The 19,889-nt window shown below is 43.4% G+C and overlaps 1 protein-coding gene across 2 annotated transcripts in view; it reads right to left on the minus strand.

Moving 5' to 3' along the window:
- The window catches only part of HDAC1 (histone deacetylase 1), a 35,552-nt gene that overhangs the window by 3,250 nt on the left and 12,413 nt on the right, over positions 1-19,889 (minus strand). For both annotated transcript variants that reach the window (XM_038531232.1, XM_038531233.1), the window contains exons 3-7: positions 11,285-11,402; positions 4,201-4,275; positions 2,703-2,841; positions 2,101-2,242; positions 977-1,069 (exon numbers count right to left, since the gene is read on the minus strand). In XM_038531232.1, coding sequence (XP_038387160.1) covers positions 977-1,069; positions 2,101-2,242; positions 2,703-2,841; positions 4,201-4,275; positions 11,285-11,402 — 567 coding nt within the window. The remainder of the gene's footprint in view (positions 1-976; positions 1,070-2,100; positions 2,243-2,702; positions 2,842-4,200; positions 4,276-11,284; positions 11,403-19,889) is intronic.

A 19,889-nucleotide genomic window follows, 5' to 3' on the forward strand; every position in this document is an offset into this window, starting at 1 on the left:
TTCCAATTTGAAAGGCTCTCCAAGATCTTTCTAGCTCTAGTAATGCTGAACCTGGAACAGCCTCATCTTTTGCTTCCTTCACTGCCCAAGCTCCAGTGCCACTTCTGACTGTCAGCTGCATCTGCCTTCAGTCCTACAGACTCTGTGCCTCATATTGTGAGGGGGCACTCACTTTCATCTTTCTCACTCTGACAAGATTTTGATATCACCTAGGACAAAGACCATATGTTGGGCTTCGCTGCTACCCTTACTATAAGGCATATAGGAAGCACTTCACTACCTGACCCTATTAGGTTAATAATAAGCCAGTAATGGTTCCTTGTGGCTTACAGGCAAAGATTTAACTCCTCAGCTCAGCATTCAAGGCCCCCTTTGAAATCCTGACCCCAACATATGTTTCCCATCACATCCTTCAATGGTCCTCCCATATTTGAACTAGTCTAGATGCAGCTACATACAGGCACCTCTGTACTTCTGCTGGTGCTGTTCCCCCTGTTGAATGCCACCCCTGCTCTCCAGCCTCCACCTCCTTTACATAGGCAACTCATTTTTCAAAGTCCAGCTCAAATATCACCACCTCTGTGAAGTCATCTCTGACTACCCTCCCCCCAGCCCAGGCAGCCATTTGTCTCCCACCCTTCTGTTCATCTTGCAAAAACAGTAATGACCACACGCTGTCGTGTATGTGCCTGCCTCCCGCAATGTAGACTGTGAGGTCTTCAAGGGTATGATTCATGTCTTAGATATTCTTGTATCCAACAGAGGGCCTGACCCACAGAAGGCATCAATAAATATTTGCATGAATTTCATTCCCCTAGCTGACCACACAGCATACAATCCAGGGTCAAAACACATCTCATTTCCCAATCAGCTTCTCGGGGTTGGGGGAGAAGTACCTAGGTATGCTGGAGGTACTTTGCTACCCATCCCTCAGACTAAGTCTGATTGCAGCCCGGGTGGTGGATAAGCCACTTACCGGCTTGAAAATGGCCTCATAGGACTCGTCATCGATCCCATCTCGGAGCGGGTAGTTAACAGCATAATACTTGCCTTTGCCAGCCCCAATATCCTAATCAAGAAGGACATTAAAGTAATAGTGAAAGATGAAGCTAGGAAGAAGTTCAAGATGGGGGCTGGAAGGCTAAGGAAAGAGGCAGTGGTTCTGAGAGAGACAGGTGGGGCCCTGGAGCTGAGCCAGGGACAGAACAGGGGCATCTTGGCTAATACCATCCCTCACACAGGCTCACATCTCTGGACACACCACTGAGCCTGCGCCCAGGCTGAGAACTATTTATGGAGCCAGAGATGGAATACCCTACCCCATAGCACAAGACCTCACCTTTGGATTGGGTTAGAGCTGCTGGTGGCTGGGTCACAGAACTAACACTCACCCTGGGACAACCTTTTCCTCCCCAGAGAAGGCAGAAGAGTTCTTTAGAATTGGAAATGCCCACTTAAAAAAAAAAACGAAAGAAAGAAAAAAAAAAAGGAAATGCCCACTTATTCTAGTGCTTGCCACAGCAAACAGATGAACTAGTGCCACTCTTTCACCAGAGGGTTACATGGAAAAGGGCTTGTTTCATAGTCATGATAATAGAAGCAGATACAAGAGTTTGATGAGTTAGCTTCCAAGGACTCTTATCCTGAGGTCTATTGATGGGCTTCTGTAAGGGGAGGTATCTGTTATTAACTATTCACTATCAGACACAAAAGGTTTCCTATACTTTCTTGAGGACAGAGTCCATAGCTTGCAGTCAGATGATCAAAGGGAAAGGTTAAGAACCCTTGAGACGGTCCATAAGAATTCCAATTCCTAGCCCACTGGAGTGAACCTGATGTTTCTAGCCTAAAATTCAAGTCCTATGGGACATCTGAGTAGTGTAACGTAACTTAGCTATGGCCAGGAGGGACCTCTCATGAGAGCCCTATCCCTCTCTTCCTCCAGAATAAGGGAGGAAGGCGATCAGGGCAGGTACCCTAGGCTGGGGTATGATGTCCTGAATGGCTAAAGAGGCAGGAGTGGTTTCTGGTGACATGAGATAGGAGAGTTAGAGCTGGCAGCTGAGGGTGAGCTGGTAGGCCCCTGAAGGGAGTTCTCACCCGTAGGTCCCCAGTTCCTGGGAAGTACTCTCCGTATTTATGAAAGGACACAGTCATGACCCGGTCTGTGGTATAGAAGGCCTCTTCCACGCCATCGCCGTGGTGAATATCAATGTCAATATACAGCACCCTCTGGTGATACCTAGGATCAGAAGGGGGTCAGGGGTCTGGGGGCTCTCTGGGGATGGGACGCGCCAAGGGCGCCAGGTCCCAGCTTACCGGGCTGGCTGCCTCCCTCAGGTATCTCTAAGCACCAGAGACGTGGAAACTGGCTGAAGGAAGGTGGAAGAGCGGCAGGGTGTCTCCAGAGGCCTGACCAAGCCGACCAAGTCCGATCTTCCTACTCTACAGCCAGGGTCAACTCCAGCCACACAGGGACACTTTGGAGGCAGGATCTGAGCAGTGCCTGCCCCTGATCTTGCCGTGGGCTCAGATCAAACCAGGACCCCGTCAAGGAGAGGATGGCCAGAGACACTCACTGAACACAATCCTAGCCAACACACTGCTAGGAAAAGTAAACTAGGGAGGCAAGCCCATGGGGAGAGGGAAGTGGGAACCTGGCCTAAGGTGCTCCTCCAAGAGACAAGGCCAGGCAGGCATACTTTAGCAGTTCCAGGATGGCCAAGACGATATCATTGACGTAACAGAAGCCAGATGCCTCAGACTTCTTTGCATGGTGCAGCCCCCCGGCCCAATTCACAGCGATGTCTGTCTGCTGCTTATTCAATTTCACAGCACTCGCTGGGTGTGAGAGAGCAAACACAAGACTGTTAGCAAACCATCTTCTCCCTTTCCCCAAGAAGCCCAGAAAACCAGTGAGAGGTAGGACCTATCAGACAACTGGACTGTACGATCCAGAGGCCAGTCCTCTCCCTCCTTCCCTATTCCAACAGAGAGTAAATATGACCCTGGCTACTCTAAACAACTTTTTTCCAAACTGAGGGTGGTAACCCATCAGTAAGCCTTAAAATTGGTTTAATGGGTCATGATTAGTATGTGTGTACTAAACAAAACAGACTAGGATAAAATAACAGTAAAGGTAAATGCTCTTCTGTGAAACTGGCTTCTGAGCAAGAATGTGCATGCAGAACCTCAACTGCGTGTAAATGTATTTATTACTGGGGTTCATGGTCAAAAAATGATGAAGATACTGACTGAAGGTATCAGAAGCTCCAAGTACAAACTGGCCCCAGAAGCTAGAGAAATAGACACTTGTGTAATCAGGTGCATTTGTGGCAGTGTAATTCTAACAGCAATAAAAACATGGAACAAGTCAAGTGATCCAACAAGAGGGGACTGATTATATCAACTAAAGTTGGTCCATAACATGGAATAATCATGTAGCCACTAGAAATCATGCTATAGTCTACTAGAACTAAAGAAATTTTAAAGATTTATTAAGTAAAAGATGCAGACACAAAACTATACACATGTGACACATTTTTGCAAAATACAGATGTATATGTTTAATCCACATATATACACACAGAAAAAAGAATGGATATATAAACACCTAAATGGTAATAACGATTATCTGTGGACAGTGTGATTGTGGGCAACTTTTTTCTGTGCACATCTTTGTTCTCTGAGATTATATTGGGAGCCAAAGGGGAGAGGAGAGGAAATAAGGATCATAGGAAAATAAATATTTGTTAAGAAAGGGTTTAGAGTAATCATAGAGGTAATCTAGAAGTTAATAATGGAAGTGGGAGATATGTGGGGACTATTTCTGACCTCTAAAGGTAATTACTATGGTCTTTTGTAAGACACAGATGGTGACACTTCCCATTTTCATAGCACTTTGCAGTCTGCAAATTGCTTCTATGTACAGCATCTCCACAACCCCATGAGGTCCGCAGGGAATTCCAGTATTTAAGATCTCTTGGTAGGAAAGGACAATCAAGGACACCTGTCAGTACCATGTCAGAGACTAAACCTAGGCTGGGACTGAACCAGAAGGATATTTTAAAAGACGTAAGGTAAAAACTCATAGGACCGTTTAAAGGGTCCCAGATCAACCCCACTGGGACAGCGGCCTAAAAGGCAGGCCTCACTAGTACAACCCAGCACAGCCCGTGAGGAGGGAGGTATATTCCTTACCCACAGAGCCACCAGTAGATAACTGACAGAATTCAAACAGGCCATCAAATACTGGACAGTCCTCACCGACGTTGACTTGAAAGACATAAGGGAAAGGTTAGTTTCCACAATTCCTTTAGTTTTTGTTTACACATATGAGCCTATAGGGCGGGGGGAATCCACAGAATTTGGATTCATAAGGCTTGGTCTAGTTCAGGCTCTACTTACTGATTCTTTTTTTTTTTTTTTTTTAAAGACTTTATTTATTTATTCATAAGAGACACAGAGAGAGGGACAGAGACACAGGCAGAGGGAGAAGCAGGCTCCATGAAGGGAGCCCGATGTGGGACTCAATCCCGGGTCTCCAAGGTCACATCCTGGGCCAAAGGCAGCACTAAACCGCTGAACCACCAGGGCTGCCCTACTTACTGATTCTGTGACTGGATCAAGTCATTTAACTTCTCAGAGCTTTGGCTCATTACCTTTAAGTAGCAACCATGATATCTGCCTCACCTAAATGTTGAGAAGATTAACAGAAGTCTTACTGGGGAAGAATACAGCAAGTAAGTACTTGGAAAATGTTAGCTCTTTCCTCGAGGGAGAAAATTGAGCTACTTATTCCTGGGTTGGTTCAGATCTCACTCCAGCTGACTAACAAGGCAGAGAAAAACTGAGACCTATATAACTATCATCCACTGAATGCTTAACAATGTGCCAGACACTGTGCTAAAGGCTTTAGATACCTCGCACAACCTTCTAAGGCAATTTGGTCCTATTTTATAAATGGGGAAACCAGCTCAGAGACGTGAACTCCTAATAAATAGCAGAGGCGATCTTAAACATTGGTCTGCCTGCCCTAAAAGCCCATGAAAATATACTCAGGCCTTCTCCCCAATAATTTCATATACAATCTCATTTGATCCTCATCACAACCCCATGAGTTGGACAAGACACATCAACCCCACTGTCCAGAGGAACAAACAGATCCAGAGAATTAAGCGACCTGCCCATAGTTCTATAAGGAGGCAGTGGCAGAGCCAGAATGAGAGTCCAGGTGTCTCGACTCCCACAGTCCAGGGCTCTTGCTACTACACCCAAGTGACAACTGGAGTCAAGTTATTTCCGGCCTAAAGGGGCAAAAGTCCAAACTAACACATAATGAGGAAACACATGCAAACAGTGATGCAAATGAAATGAGAAGCTGAGAGGCAGGAAAGGAAGCACACCTGAGGGCTGTAGAGTCACAGAGCTAGGGAGGAACCTCAGGGCTCCGAGTCTCCTCTCCTAGAAAAGGAAGCTATGAGGGGTGCCTGGGGGGCTCAGTCAGTTGAGCATCCGACTCTTGGTTTCACCTCAGAGCCAGATGAGGCTCTGAGGCTCAGCACAGAGGCTGCTCAAGATTCTCTCCCTCTCTCTCCCCCTCAGTCCACTCTCAAGCAGTCTCTCTCACATAAACAAAATCTTTAAGAAAACAACCAAAAAAAGGAAACTATTGAGACATGAATGATACACAGGAAATTACAGGCAGGGTAGGCTAGACCCTTATCCCTTGCTCTGGCCTTCCTATTGCACTTGCTGTCAACTGGGGTTCCCCACGGAGAACAAGGAGGAGCCCTAGGAGGAGGGTAGCAGAGCCCAGCTCAGACTGCGGTAACCCACTGAGAGGGCTGAAGCTCAGTCTGCAGTAACTACACACGCTACCCACTCTGGCACTGGCCTAGACTGAGAGGGCTCCCTGCCAAGACAAGCGCTCTGGGGAAGTGCGGCCTGCAGAAGGGGGTGAGCAGTAGTCGGTAGCTATCACCCTCACTCCCCAGTTGTGCACTGGGAGGCTGTGTCAATAAGAACTTTGGTCCCTGGGGCCAGGATCCTTATCCACTGGCAACCGACTGCCCCTTCCAGCTGCTTCCTCCTTCATTGGGTTTGGCCTGCCTAGGTTTCCAGAGTTTTGCTTATACTCCCATCTGGGATGTGGAGCCACCATGGGAGGAAATGGTTGTTTTATTTATGTTTATTATTATTATTATTATTATTATTATTATTATTATTTTAAATATTTTATTTATTTATTCATGAGAGACACAGAGAGAAAGAGAGAAAGAAAGAGGCAGAGACACAGGCAGAGGGAGAAGCAGGCTCCATGCAGGGAGACTGACGTGGGACTCGATCCTGGGATTCCAGGATCATTCCCTGGGCCGAAGGCAGGCGCTAAACTGCTGAGCCACCCAGGCGTCCCTTTATTATTATTTTTTTTTTTTAAAGCTTTTTTTTTTTTTTTTAATTTTTATTTATTTATGATAGTCACAGAGAGAGAGAGAGAAAGGCAGAGACACAGGCAGAGGGAGAAGCAGGCTCCATGCACCGGGAGCCTGACGTGGGATTCGATCCCGGGTCTCCAGGATCGCGCCCTGGGCCAAAGGCAGGCGCTAAACCACTGCGCCACCCAGGGATCCCTATTTTTAAGTAAGCTCTATACCCAACATGAGGCTGGAACTCATGACTCTCAGACTGAGAGTTCGTACTCTCAGTTCGCCAGCCAGGTGGGCCAGGAAATGGTTTAGATAAGAGAAAAAAATATTTTCCTTCAGCCCCAAACCAACACGTGGCTCAAAGAGCCAGCCCATTATTCTCAGCTCAACAAGCTGTGTGACTGGAGATGGAAAGGGGGGAAGGGACTGAAGACCCTCACTTGTGCTCATCTGTGAAATTAGGGAGGACTTTTCTATGGGTTTCTCTCTTCCCACTACAAATACGTTTCTTACTCTTAGGCTGGAGTTAGAACGAAGGGAGCAACAGTGGGTGAGAGATGGGAGAGCAGAGGGAGATGGGGAAGGCGGTAAAAAGCACACTGCAGAAAGAGATGCATGGGATTAACAGGGACTTCAGGAGAGGGCTTGTACACTGTGGTGCTATAATGGGGGGCGGGGAGTGGAGGGTAAGAGAAGGGTGTGTGATCAAGGGGAGGCGACCAAGGGGGCTTCAACTATATTGGTAATGTTTTCTTTATTAGGCTGGGAGTGGGTAGTTGGATGTTCATTCTATTACTTTTTATACTTTTCTGTGGAAACATTCCATTCTCCATTCTACCACTGCCTTGCTGGGTGATTCTGGGAAAGTCATTTCACTTCAGTTTATGTATCTATAAAATAGACGACAATATCTCTAAATTCTACCACCATAATTCCCCTTTATCATTTTTCCACCATGTTTCACATTCTGATAAACTATCTGGCCAAAAAACCCAAAACTGCATTTATTGATGTTTGAACCCATTTTATTTATTTATTACTATTTTTAAGAAGGCCTGAGCCCAACAGGCCATGAGCTCCCTGGCAGGCAAAGGCTGGCTGATAGGGAACCAAGTGCAAATGGGCAGATCAAGCCAGGCTGTCAGGGAGCTCACTGTACATCATGGTCCCATTTTAACTAATTAAAATATTAGGTCAGAACTTTTTTTTTTTAAGATTTTATTTCTTTATTCATGAGAGAGAGAGAGAGAGAGAGACTGAGATAATAGGCAGAGGGAGAAGCAGGCTCCCCGCGGGGAGCCCAATGTAGGACTCAATCCCAGGACCCTGGGATCATGACCTGAGCCAAAGGCAGATGCTCAACCACTAAGCCACCCAAACATCCTAGGTCAGAACTTCTGATCAAGATTCTCAAGGTCTCAAAATGACCACAAAATGTCTATTACATTCTAGCCAAGAGCAAGGAAGCCTAACTTACTTTTAGTCTTATTACACATATAACTTCCTAGGTTAGATATTGGTAATATAATAAAAGAGCTTGGCTCTCACATCCCTGTTATTGTCTCTGTAGATACCCCTGGTTATATAGCACTTCACTAAATAACATCTTTCTATAACCCTATGGATCAAGTCAGTAAGGTGCCTTAAAGTCCTTAGAGAGTTTCATCCTTCCAAATCCATCTTCAATGAGAGAAAATCCCAGACCTAATTTTTTTTTAAAAGATTTTATTTATTTGAGAGAGAGCAAGCAAGAGAGAGAGAAAGAGCAGGGGGAGGGGCAGAGGGAGAGAGAGAAGCAGATTCCCCACTAAGCAGGGACCCTGACGTGAAGCTTGATCCCAGGACTCCAGGATCATGACCTGAGCTAAAGGCAGACATTTAACCCACTGAGCCACCCAGGTGCCCCCCAAATCGATCGATCGATCGATCTATCTATCTATCTACTTACTTACTTATTTGTGGGAGGGACTCGATTTTATTTATTTATTCATGAGAGACACACACAGAGAGGCAGAGACACAGGCAGAGGGAGAAGCAGGCTCCTTGTAGGGAGCCCAATGTGGGACTCGATCCCGGGACTCCAGGATCATGCGCTGAGCTGAAGGCAGACGCCCAACCGCTGAGCCACCCAGCCGTCCCCAGACCTAATCTTTTAATACACAACCTTAGAATGCTAGTTTCCGGAAAACTGGAGCAAACTGGGAGCCAGACCCAAACCTGGGCATTCCTCAGGGCCTAATATTTTATGTCTGCTTTGAAAGATTTGAAAATAATGAAAGTAATATGTCATCACAGCAAAAGTTACTATTCATTGACAGTCAGTGCTCTCACTTCTATCCCCCCAACCTCCACTATGAAAAAGTCATTACTGTCTTTCTTTTTTTTTTTTTCAGGATTTTATTTATTTATTCATGAGAGACACAGAGAGAGAGACAGAGACATAGGCAAAGGGAGAAGCAAGTTCCCCATGGGGAACCTGATGAGGAACTGGATCCCAGGACCCTGGGATCACACACTGACCCAGAGGCAGATGCTCAACCACTGAACCACCCAAGTGTCCCTTCCTTTTTTTTTTTTTTTTTTTTTTTTAAGATTTTATTTATTTAATTGAGAGAGAGCATGTGTGAGGTAGGGGGCAGAGGGAGACGGAGAAGGACAAGCAGACTCTCCACTGAGCAAGAAGCCCAACTCAGGGCTGGAGCCCAACTCAGGGACCTAAGCCAAAGACAGACACTTAAATGACTGAGCCACCCACCCATGTGCCCCTGTCTTTCTTTTAAAGAAAAGAAAACAAGTGTGCCTGGACGGTACAGTCAGTTTAGCACCTGGCTCTTGGTTTGGGCTTGTGTCATGATCTCAGGATCATGAGATCAGGCCCTGTATCGGGCTCTGGGCTCAGCAGCACAGTCTGCATGAGATTCACTCTCCATCTCCCTCTGCCTCTACCCCTACATAAGCACACTCTCTCTTAAATAAAAAAATCTTTAAAAACTAAATAAAGAAAAGAAAATAGGCTCAGAGAGGCTAGGTGCTTGCTTAAGAACACACAGCAGCTAAGTAGTAGAGCTAAAGAATTCAAACCACGACATCAAAGCTCATTTTCTCTCTTTAACACCAAGCTCCTTCTCTAATGAGAATCCTCTCTGCTGACAATGGAGCCTGATCAGTGGCCTAAATAGGTTATGAGAAGCCCTAAAGCCATCCAGAGCAAAGGAAGGAATTTGTCTCATCTTGAAAGCAAATAAGATCTTGTCAATTCAAAGAGCAAATACTGCACTTAGAGGGGGCAGTACTGGGATGCCTGGGTGGCTCAGCGGTTAAGTGTCTGCCTTCAGCTTGGGGCATAATCCTGGGTCTGGGGATCGAGTCCCACATCAGGCTCCCTGCATGGAGCCTGATTCTCCCTCTACCTGTGTCTCTGCCTCTCCTTCTCTCTCTGTGTCTCTCATGAATAAATAAATAAAATCTTAAAAAAAAAAAAGAGGGGACAGTATTGTTGTAGGTGGTAAAGAAGCTTGATGCTTTAAAAAAAAGTCTCTGTGGCTCTGTAATCATTACAACTAAACAATTATTGTAACAAATAAACTTTCTGCCTTGGGAATCAGACTACCTTGTGGCCAGTAGCAACAAGTGCCACAGATTTGCTGATATTACAAGTTCAATAAAGTGTTGTTATGTGAAAAAAAAAAAAAAGATTTGCTGATATTTCAAAATAAGCTGTTATAAGCTAATTAAAACTTCTGGAAAAAAAACTTCTCTGGACAATGTTGCTTCATTGTTTTATTATATGAGATATCAGGTGCTGAGAGAAAATTTTAATATAACACAAGGGAGAAGTCAGATAATAGTTTTTCTCCCAAATTTCAACACATTTTCTCCCTTAGCTGAAACAATCCCCATGATTCCTATAAACCGAGTGTAGCTTCTGAGATGCCACCTGTTCTGAGCTTCAAGTCTCAGGAAGCAGGAGCAAAATCACCTCAACTCAAAGATCACATCATCGGCAGCCCCGGTGGTGCAGCGGTTTAGCGCCGCCTGCAGCCTCGGGTGTGATCCTGGAGACCCAGGATCGAGACCCAGGATCGAGTCCCACATCGGGCTTTCTGCATGGAGCCTGTTTCTCCCTCTGCCTGTGTCTCTGCCTCTCTCTTCGCTCTCTCTGAATGAATAAATAAATAAATCTTTAAAAAAAAATCACATCATCTAGAGTCTAAGTGGCCACTCAATTTTCAATTAACACTCACAAAAATGAGAACAGTTAAACTTGTGTGGGATGACACCCAGTCCATTTTATAAAAATCTGAGGGAAAGTGACTTGCCTGGTCAGTTAAGTGTCAGAGCTGGGGCTTCTATCTCCTATGTCTCTCTACCAGGTCAGTGCTTTTTCCATAACAACATTTACAGTTTCCTTGGCATAGTATTGTGAATCTAACTAGACAAAGATCAAACTCTATTCCTTATAATCAAGATACAAGGAAAACCAGACTTGAGAAAAAAGCAGCACTCTGGCATCCTTGAGAGGCAGGGGAAATTAAGCGTCAGCTGAATAGGAGATACTAGGGAAGACAGGGTAGACTTCTACAATTCAAAGGTAGATCCAGGGGCACCTGGGTGGCTCAATTGGTCAAGTGTCTGCCTTTGGCTCAGGTCATGATCTCAGGGTCCTGGGAGTAAGCCTGCATCCAGTTCCCTGCTCAGCGGAGTCTGCTTCTCCTTCTGCCTCTGTCCCTCCTGACAGCTCATGCTCACTCACTCGCTCTCTCACAAATAAATAAATAAAATCTTTAAAAAAAATAAAAATCAAAGGCAGACCTGACTGGGGCCTCGAGAGTAAGGAGGGAACAGAATGGACTTACATCTCTGCATCTGCTTACTGTACTCGGACATGTTATCTGGGCGGATGGAGCGCAAGAATTTAATGTAGTCATCACTGTGGTACTTGGTCATCTCCTCGGCATTGGCTTTGTGAGGGCGCTAGAGGGCAGAGGGGAGAAAGGACGTGTTATTCCTGACCGTGGCCAATCTTCACCCAGTCTACTCTGAACACCTGTATCAGCCTAGCACTGAGCTAGGTGCTGTAAAGGTGAGGGGAGGGGGGGGGGACCCACTGATTAGATTAAGGCCTCAGGAAATTTACAGTCTAATTAGGCACATAAGATTATCAAATAAGATTCAGTATCAGAAGACCCTGACTGCAACTCAAGCTCTGTTGCTTAGGTAAGTCTATCTAGTGAGCCTCAATTTTCTCATTTACTAAACAGGAACAACTTCTACCTCACAGGGATCACGAGAATTGGATGAGATGTTGAATCTCTTTGTAAACTGTGAAGTGCTTTACAAACTCTTCATTCTTTTTAATTCTAAATAAAACAATATATAGTTATGGGCCAAATGGCTCTAAGAGTTTGAGGAAAAAGGGTGACTAACAATAATTGAAATATGAAATCTTTTATAAATCACCATCACACCAACAATTCTGATCGTACCCTCCCCATTGAAACTTCCTTGACATGGTAATTTCCAGAATGTTATCCTAACATTCTGATTCATCTCCCCCCCCCTTTTTTTAAATTTTTTTTTCATCTTTCCCTTTTTAAAAACCTCTTCTCTTCCTCCCATCTCTTAAAGGTAGGTCTTCTAAGATGACCCTCTGCTTTTCTTTTCTAGCTACCAATACCTTTCTAGTTTATAAAAAGCATTTTTTTTTTTTTTAAGATTTCATTTATTTATTCATGAGTGACACAGAGAGAGAAAGAAAGGCAGAGACAGGCAGAGGCAGAAGCAGACTCCATGCAGGGAGCCTGATGTGGGACTTGATCCTGAGACTCCAGGATCATGCCCTGGGCCAAAGGCAGGCGCTAAACCGCTGAGGCCACCCAGGGACCCCATAAAGCATTTTCAATACATACCTAACATTGTTTACCCTAAGTCAGGCATTGTATGCTATTTTGTGATCCTTACCACAACTTCTTAAACTCCATACTATTATTAACCTCATTTTGCCCCCAGGGAGGTTAAGTAATTTGTCCAAGGTTACACAGCTGGAAAATTGACTAGGAACCCAGAGGTCTGGCTGCAGGCACTACCTGACTCTTGTTTAATCCTCACTTAATATAAGGAGGAATGTAAGAATAAAAGATGGATACTGTTCTATAGAACACAGTCATAGTGAAAGCAGCAAGACATGGCCCCAAATACTAAATTGCTTTTTCTATATTAAGCCTTTTACCCTCACAGCAATGTTGCGGACAGAGCTTTGATTATCCCTTCTACATAGATACCTGCCCAGACTCACTCCATCTTGCTTTCTGCTCTGAGCTCCAGATTCACAATTCCAACAGCTTCTCAGCCAGCCCCACTTGTGAATCCTAGCGGCACTTCAAATTCAACTGGATCTAACAACTTATAGAGAGCCCAAAGGCATTCAAATTTAACTTCACTTCCAGACTTCTCTTTTACTATTTTTGTTAATGACACCAAAATCCACTCAGGCTGCGAAACTAAATGTAATCCTTAATTCCACCCTCTTTGACTTCCATTTCAATCCATTGCCTATCCCCTTCATTATAGGTACTCCATAATCTTGACTGCATCCACCACCTTATTTCTCCTATGCTCTTCTTTCCCAGTGTTCCCATCCTCACTACCATCCACCCAGTTGCTCAAGACAGAAGCCACCCTTAATTTTGCATTCCTCATCTACTACATTCAACAAGGACAAAGCCCATTTCAAAAGCTGCCCCTTTTATGAAGTAAAAACAAATCTTGCTCTAAGAACCTATCTTCATCCCAGGCCACAAAGTTCCAAGAAATGTGACCACACAGCCAAAAATCACAAAACATGCAAGGAAACAAAGCCCTAAGAGTGAGAGCTAATAGAAACAACAAATAGCAGAAAAAGATTTACAGATACCTTGGATATATGATTAATTTTTTAAAAATGCATAACATTTCTATATGCAAATAAATCTAAGTATAAAATTTTATTTTTATTTTTATTATTTTTTAAGATTTTTTTTAAAGATTTCTTTTGTTTATTCATGAGAGACACACAGAGAGAGGCAGAGACACAGGCAGAGGCCATATACTTTATTGTAAAGTATACCAGTTTATCCATTCAACTGTTGATGAATAGTTGAGATTTTGACTGTCAGTCTAAAGTTTTATAAATTTCTCCTTATGGCGCAGCCAGGGTGGCTCATTGGTTTAGCACTGCCTTCAGCCCAGAGCCTGATCCTGGGGACCCGCGATTGAGTCCCACGTCGGACTCCTTGCGTGGAGCCTACTTCTCCCTCTGCCTGTGTCTCTGCCTCTCTCTCTCTCTCTCTCTCTCATGAATAAATAAATAAAATCTTAAAAAAATAAAAGACTAGTAAAAAAATAAGTAAAAAAGGGACCCCTTCTTGGGAGAATGTTACATAATCATGGGTCCTCAACTCGCATAAAATTCTGTCTTCTCTCTCCAAACCCACTTTATTCATCTTAAAATGACAGTGATACCTTTATTTCTAAGGTCCAATCAACCGAACTTCCCTGCCAATTCACTGTGGCTCAGCAGCTTAGCGCCTGCCTTGGGCCCGGGGCGTAATCCTGGAGTCCCAGGATCAAGTTGCACATCAGGCTCCCTGCACGGAGCCTGCTTCTCCCTCTGCCTATTTCTCTGCCTCTTTCTCTCTGTGTCTCTCATGAATAAATAAATAAAATGTTTTAAAAAGTAAATAAAAAGTAAAATAAAAAGTCCTAAATAAACGGAGATATGCCATGTTCATGGATTCAAAGACTAAATATTCTCAAAATATCAATTTTCCCTAAGATGATATAAAGATTCAATAAAATTACAACCAAAATCTCAGCAGATTTGTTTATAGTATTTGATGAGTTCTAAAATTTATATAGAAGTTCAAAAGGCATGGCGCCTGGGTGGCTTAGTCGGTTAAGCATCTGCCTTCCTCTCTGGTCATGATCCAGAGTCCTCCAGTTGAGCCACCAGAATCAGCCGGGAGCCCCCTTCTCCCTTCTCCCTCTGCTGCTCCATGCACACGCGTGCTCGCTCTCTCTGTCAAATAAATAAATAAAATCTTTAAAAAAATTACAAAAGGCAAATAGCAAGTCACTTTTTACTTATATTTTTATTTAAAGATTTTATTTGTTTATTCATGAGAGACATACAGAGAGAAAGAGGCAGAGACATAGGCAGAGGGAGAAGCAGGCTTCTCGCAGAGAGCCTGATGTGGGACTCGATCCCAGAACCCCGGGATCACGCCCTGAGCCAAAGACAGACGCTCAAACGCTAAGCCACCCATGCATCCCGCAAGTCACTTTTTTTTATTTTTTATTTATGATAGTTACACAGAGAGAGAGAGAGAGAGAGGCAGAGACATAGGCAGAGGGAGAAGCAGGCTCCATGCACCGGGAGCCCGACGTGGGATTCGATCCCGGGTCTCCAGGATCGCGCCCTGGGCCAAAGGCAGGCACCAAACCCCTGCGCCACCCAGGGATCCCACTTTTTTTTTTTTTTTTAAAGAACAAAGTGGAAGGACTTGTGCTACTAGGTATCAAGACGTACTTGTGCTACTAGGTATCAACACGTACCAAAGAACCATTATAATTAAGCCACTGGGTATTGGCATATGGGGTAATAAACAGACCAAGTCAACAGAACACAGAGCCCAGAAACAGACCCATACACACTGCTTGGCATAAAGCTGGTGCTTACTAAGTATTTGTGGAATGAATGAACAAATATGGACATCTCATACATAAAAGAGCTGGCACTTAGATCAATGGAGAAACAACAGACTTTTCAGTAAATCAGCTAGGACAATACAAGGGAAAAATTTCAGTGGATTCCTACCTCAAACCATATTGACAAATCAATTCTAAATATAGTAAATACATATACGTGAAAGCAAACCTATAAAGCTTTTATCTTTTTAAACTGTTTTTATTTTTAAGTAAACTCTATGCCCAACATGGAACCTGAACTCACGACCCCAAGACCAGGAGCCACATGCTCTACTGACAGAGTCAGCTAGGCGCCCCCCATAAAGCCTTTTTTTAAAAAAAATATTTTATTTATTTATTCATGAGAGACACAGAAAGAGGCAGAGACACAGCAGAGAGAGAAGCAGGTTCCTCACAGGGAACCTAATGTGGGACTCAATCCTGAGACAGGGATCATGCCCTGAGCCAAAGGCAGATGCTCAACCGCTGAGCCACCCAGGCATTCCCCCTATAAAGCTTTTAATTTTTTAAAAGATTTTATTTATTTATTCATGAGAGACACACAGAGAGAGAGGCAGAGACACAGGCAGAGGGAGAAGCAGGCTCCCTGCAGGGAGCCTGATGTGCGACTTGATCCTGGAGCGCCAGGATCATCCCCTGAGCCAAACGCAGATGCTCAACTGCTGGGCCAACCAGGCATCCCCCCATAAAGCTTTTAAAGGATGAACTTAGGAGAAGACCCTAAGGGTTGAGGATTTTATTTTTTATCTTTGTGTTCTCTTTTTCTTCTGGCTTTCTGGAGTTCTGTTTGGCGTTGTGTTAGGAGGGAGTTTCGGTATGGAGGCGTTGAGGCTGGCGGGCTTGGCGAGAGAGACGGAGCGCACGGAAGTATCGGGGGGGAGGGGGTGTTTTCTGTCATCCTTCCTTCCTTCCTTCCTTCCTTCCTTCCTTCCTTCCTTCCTTCCTTCCTTCCTTCCTTCGTAATCTTCACAGCTAACATGGGGCTCTCAAACTCACGATATGGAGATAAAGAGTTGCATGCTCTTCTGACTAAACTAGTCAGGTGCCCCAAGGGAAGGATTTCTAGAGACACAAATGCACTTATAACGGAAACAATTAATAATTATGACTATATTAAAATCAGTAATTTCCGTTCATTAAAGATAGAGTGAAAAGACAAAACCAGAGTAGAAGATATTTAGAGCAGGGCGTCTGGGTAGCACAGTTGGTTAAGCATCTCTTAGCTTTGACCCAGGTAGTGATCTCAGGGGTTTGTGGGATCCAGACCCACACTGGGCTCCATTCTCAGCAGTTTGCTTAAAGATTCTCTCTCTCCCTCTGCTCCTTCCTGCCGTGTACTCTCTCTTTCTCTCAAATAAATAATCTTAAAAAAAAAGATATTTAGAGCAATAAACTGACACTGGACTACCTCTACTAAAATAAAGTACTACTACAAATTGGTAAGGGAAAAAACTCACACCCTTGGGATTGAGAGTCATACACTTCACTGACTAAGCCAGCCAGACACCTCTCAAGCTATCACTTACACATTGCCAGTGGGAGTATAAATTCATTTGACTACAATGAAAAGCAACGTAGCATTTGTTATTCACATACCCTACAGTCCAGCAGTTCTAGTGCTAGAGAAACAGTCAAAAGAAACTTTTGCATACATGCACTAAGAGATATGTACAAGAATATCCAAAGCACTGTTCCTAACATTAAAAAGTGAAATACAGGGATCCCTGGTTGGCGCAGCGGTTTAGCGCCTGCCTTTGGCCCAGGGCGCGATCCTGGAGACCCAGGATCAAGTCCCACGTCAGGCTCCCGGTGCATGGAGCCTGCTTCTCCCTCTGCCTGTGTCTCTGCCTCTCTCTCTCTCTCACTGTGTGCCTATCATAAATAAATAAAAATTAAAAAAAAATTAAAAAAAAGTGAAATACAAATTAAGATCATGGGAGAATGGATAAATTGAAAGATAATGACAAAATATTTTTCAGCAGAGAATAATCAAAAAACTATAGCTATATGCAGCAAGGTAGTTGGATTTTACTAACATAATATTGTGTGATAAAAAACAAGTCACAAGAGGCACCTGGCTGGCTCAGTTGGAAGAGTATGCAGCTTGCTTGCTTGCTTGTTTTTTTAAGATTTTATTTAGTTATTTGAGAGAGAAGTCAGGGGAGGAGCAAAGGGAAAGGAGAGGGGAAGCAGACTCTTCCCTGCACACAGAGCCCAGGACCTTGAGTTCATGACTTGAGCTGACATCAGACACTTATCCAACTAAGCCATCCTGGTTCCCCCAGAAGAGCATGTAACTTTTGATCAGAGAGTCATGAGTTTGAGCCCTATGTTGGGTGTGGAGATTATTAAAAATAAATAAACTTTTTAAATAAAAGATATATTTATTTATTCAAGAGAGACAGAGACAGAGACATAGGCAGAGGGAGTATAGGCTGCTCAGAGGGAGCCCAATGCAGGACTGGATCCTAGATCCTGGTATCACGCCCTGAGCCAAAGGCAGATACTCAACTGCTGAGCCACCCAGGCGTCCCTAAATAAAGAAACTTAAAAAAAAAAAAAAAGATTACATGTAGGACACCTTTTTTTAAAAGTTCAAAGATAAGTAAATAATTACTATATATTGTTTAGGCATACACACAGGATAAACATTTTTTTAAAAGATAGAAATAATAGGGGATCCCTGAGTGGCGCAGCGGTTTGGCGCCTGCCTTTGGCCCAGGGCGCGATCCTGGAGACCTGGGATCGAGTCCCACGTCGGGCTCCCGGTGCATGGAGCCTGCTTCTCCCTCTGCCTGTGTCTCTGCCTCTCTCTCTCTCTCTCTCTCTGTGTGACTATCATAAATAAAAACTTAAAAAAAAAAAAGATAGAAATAATAAATACAAAATTTAGAGGTGATCAGGGTGTAGGAATATTGATGTCTCAACAGCCATTAAGATATTGAATAAGCAGTAAAATATATTTTTTCTTTTCTTTTTTTCTTTTTTTTAAAGATTTTGTTTATTTATTCATGACAGACACAGAGAGAAAGCAGAGATACAGGCAGAAGGAGAAGCAGGCTCCATGCAGGGAGCCTGATGTGGGACTCATTCCCGGGACTCCCAGGATCATGCCCTGAGCCACCCAGGCATCCCAAATATATATTTTCAAAAGACCAAAAATGACCTTCCTTTGATGCTTATGAGCCAAGGATAACATTTATCTCAATTCTGTATATCCAAGTTCCAATTAAAACAAAAACAGACAATCAAGTAGGAAAATGGGTAAAAGGCTTGAAAAGGGACTTGGATAAGGAAACTTGAATGGCCAATAAACATACAAAAAGATCCTTACTCTCCCTAGGTTGAAATCAAGGAAAACATAAATCAAAAAAATAGTTAAAATATCATTTCACGTTAAGCTAAACTGACAAAAAAATTAAATATGACAAAATCAAGTGTTGGCAAAGACTTAAAGCAACTGCAATTCTTCTACATTGCTGGCAACTGGAAACCATTTTGACTCCCTAATAAGGGTAAATATGTACATACGTCCTGTAGTATATTCTTTCAATGAAATACAGTGAAAATAAATCCAGCTGTGTGCATCAACATGTATCATTCTCAAGAACATGTTGAGCAAAAAAGGTAGGTCATATAATCAGTACTGTATGACTCCATTCACATAACATTTAAACATGTAAAACTAGAACATGTATTGTTTAAGAATATATACTGGTAAAATTATCTTTAAAAAGCTAGGAAATAGGGACACCTGGGTGGCTCAGCAGTTGAGCGTCTGCCTTTGACTCAAGGCATGATCCCAGAGTCCTGGGATCGAATCCCGCATTGGGCTCCCCACAGGAAGCCTGCTTCTCCCTTTGCCTATATCTCTGCCTCTCTCTCTCTGTGTCTCTCATGAATAAATAAATAAGATCTTTAGGGCAGCCCCAGTGGCACAGCGGTTTAGCGCCGCCTACAGCCCAAGGTATGATCCTGGAGACCCAGGATCGAGTCCCACATCAGGTTCCCTGAATGGGGAGCCTGCTTCTCCCTCTGCCTGTGTCTCTGCCTCTCTCTCTCTCTCTCTCTGTCTCTATGAATAAATAAATAAAATCTAAAAAAAAAAAAAAAAAAAGTTAAAAATAAATAAATAAAATCTTAAAAAAAAAAAAGGCAAGGAAATAACACACCCTAAATACAGGGCAGAGATTAACTCTGGGGAAGAAGAGAAGCAAAGAGGATCAGGGAAGGGTATATAGGGGCTTTAGCAGTCATGGCAATGTTTGTTTGCTTAAACTAGATGGTATTAATTGTATTGTGATTCTTTATATCTTCCACATATTTTATAAAAATTCTTTCATATCTACTCAATATTGTATAAAAACATTTTTTAAAAAAAGCACAAAAGAACAGAAGGCGATGAATAAGAAGCCTGGGAATATACAAAATTAGCATCCAAGGCAAGAAAGAGAGCAGAATTGTTGATTATGTAAATAGGAAGGTTCCTGGATGAAAAATGAGGATATAGATTCTGGGAGAGATTAATTAGATGTGTGGAGGCAGAATTGGGGGAGGGACCAACTGTGTGAAAGACTTCAATATGTCTCCTTCAGGTATAGAGACAGAATACAACAACTTCTTTTTTTTTTAATATTTGATTTTTCAGTAATCTCCACATCCAACATAGGGCTCAAACTTACAACCCTGAGATCAACAGTCCCATGCTCTACTGAC

Source organism: Canis lupus, chromosome 2 (assembly GCF_011100685.1).
Source record: "Canis lupus familiaris isolate Mischka breed German Shepherd chromosome 2, alternate assembly UU_Cfam_GSD_1.0, whole genome shotgun sequence".
Classification (NCBI taxonomy): domain Eukaryota; kingdom Metazoa; phylum Chordata; class Mammalia; order Carnivora; family Canidae; genus Canis; species Canis lupus.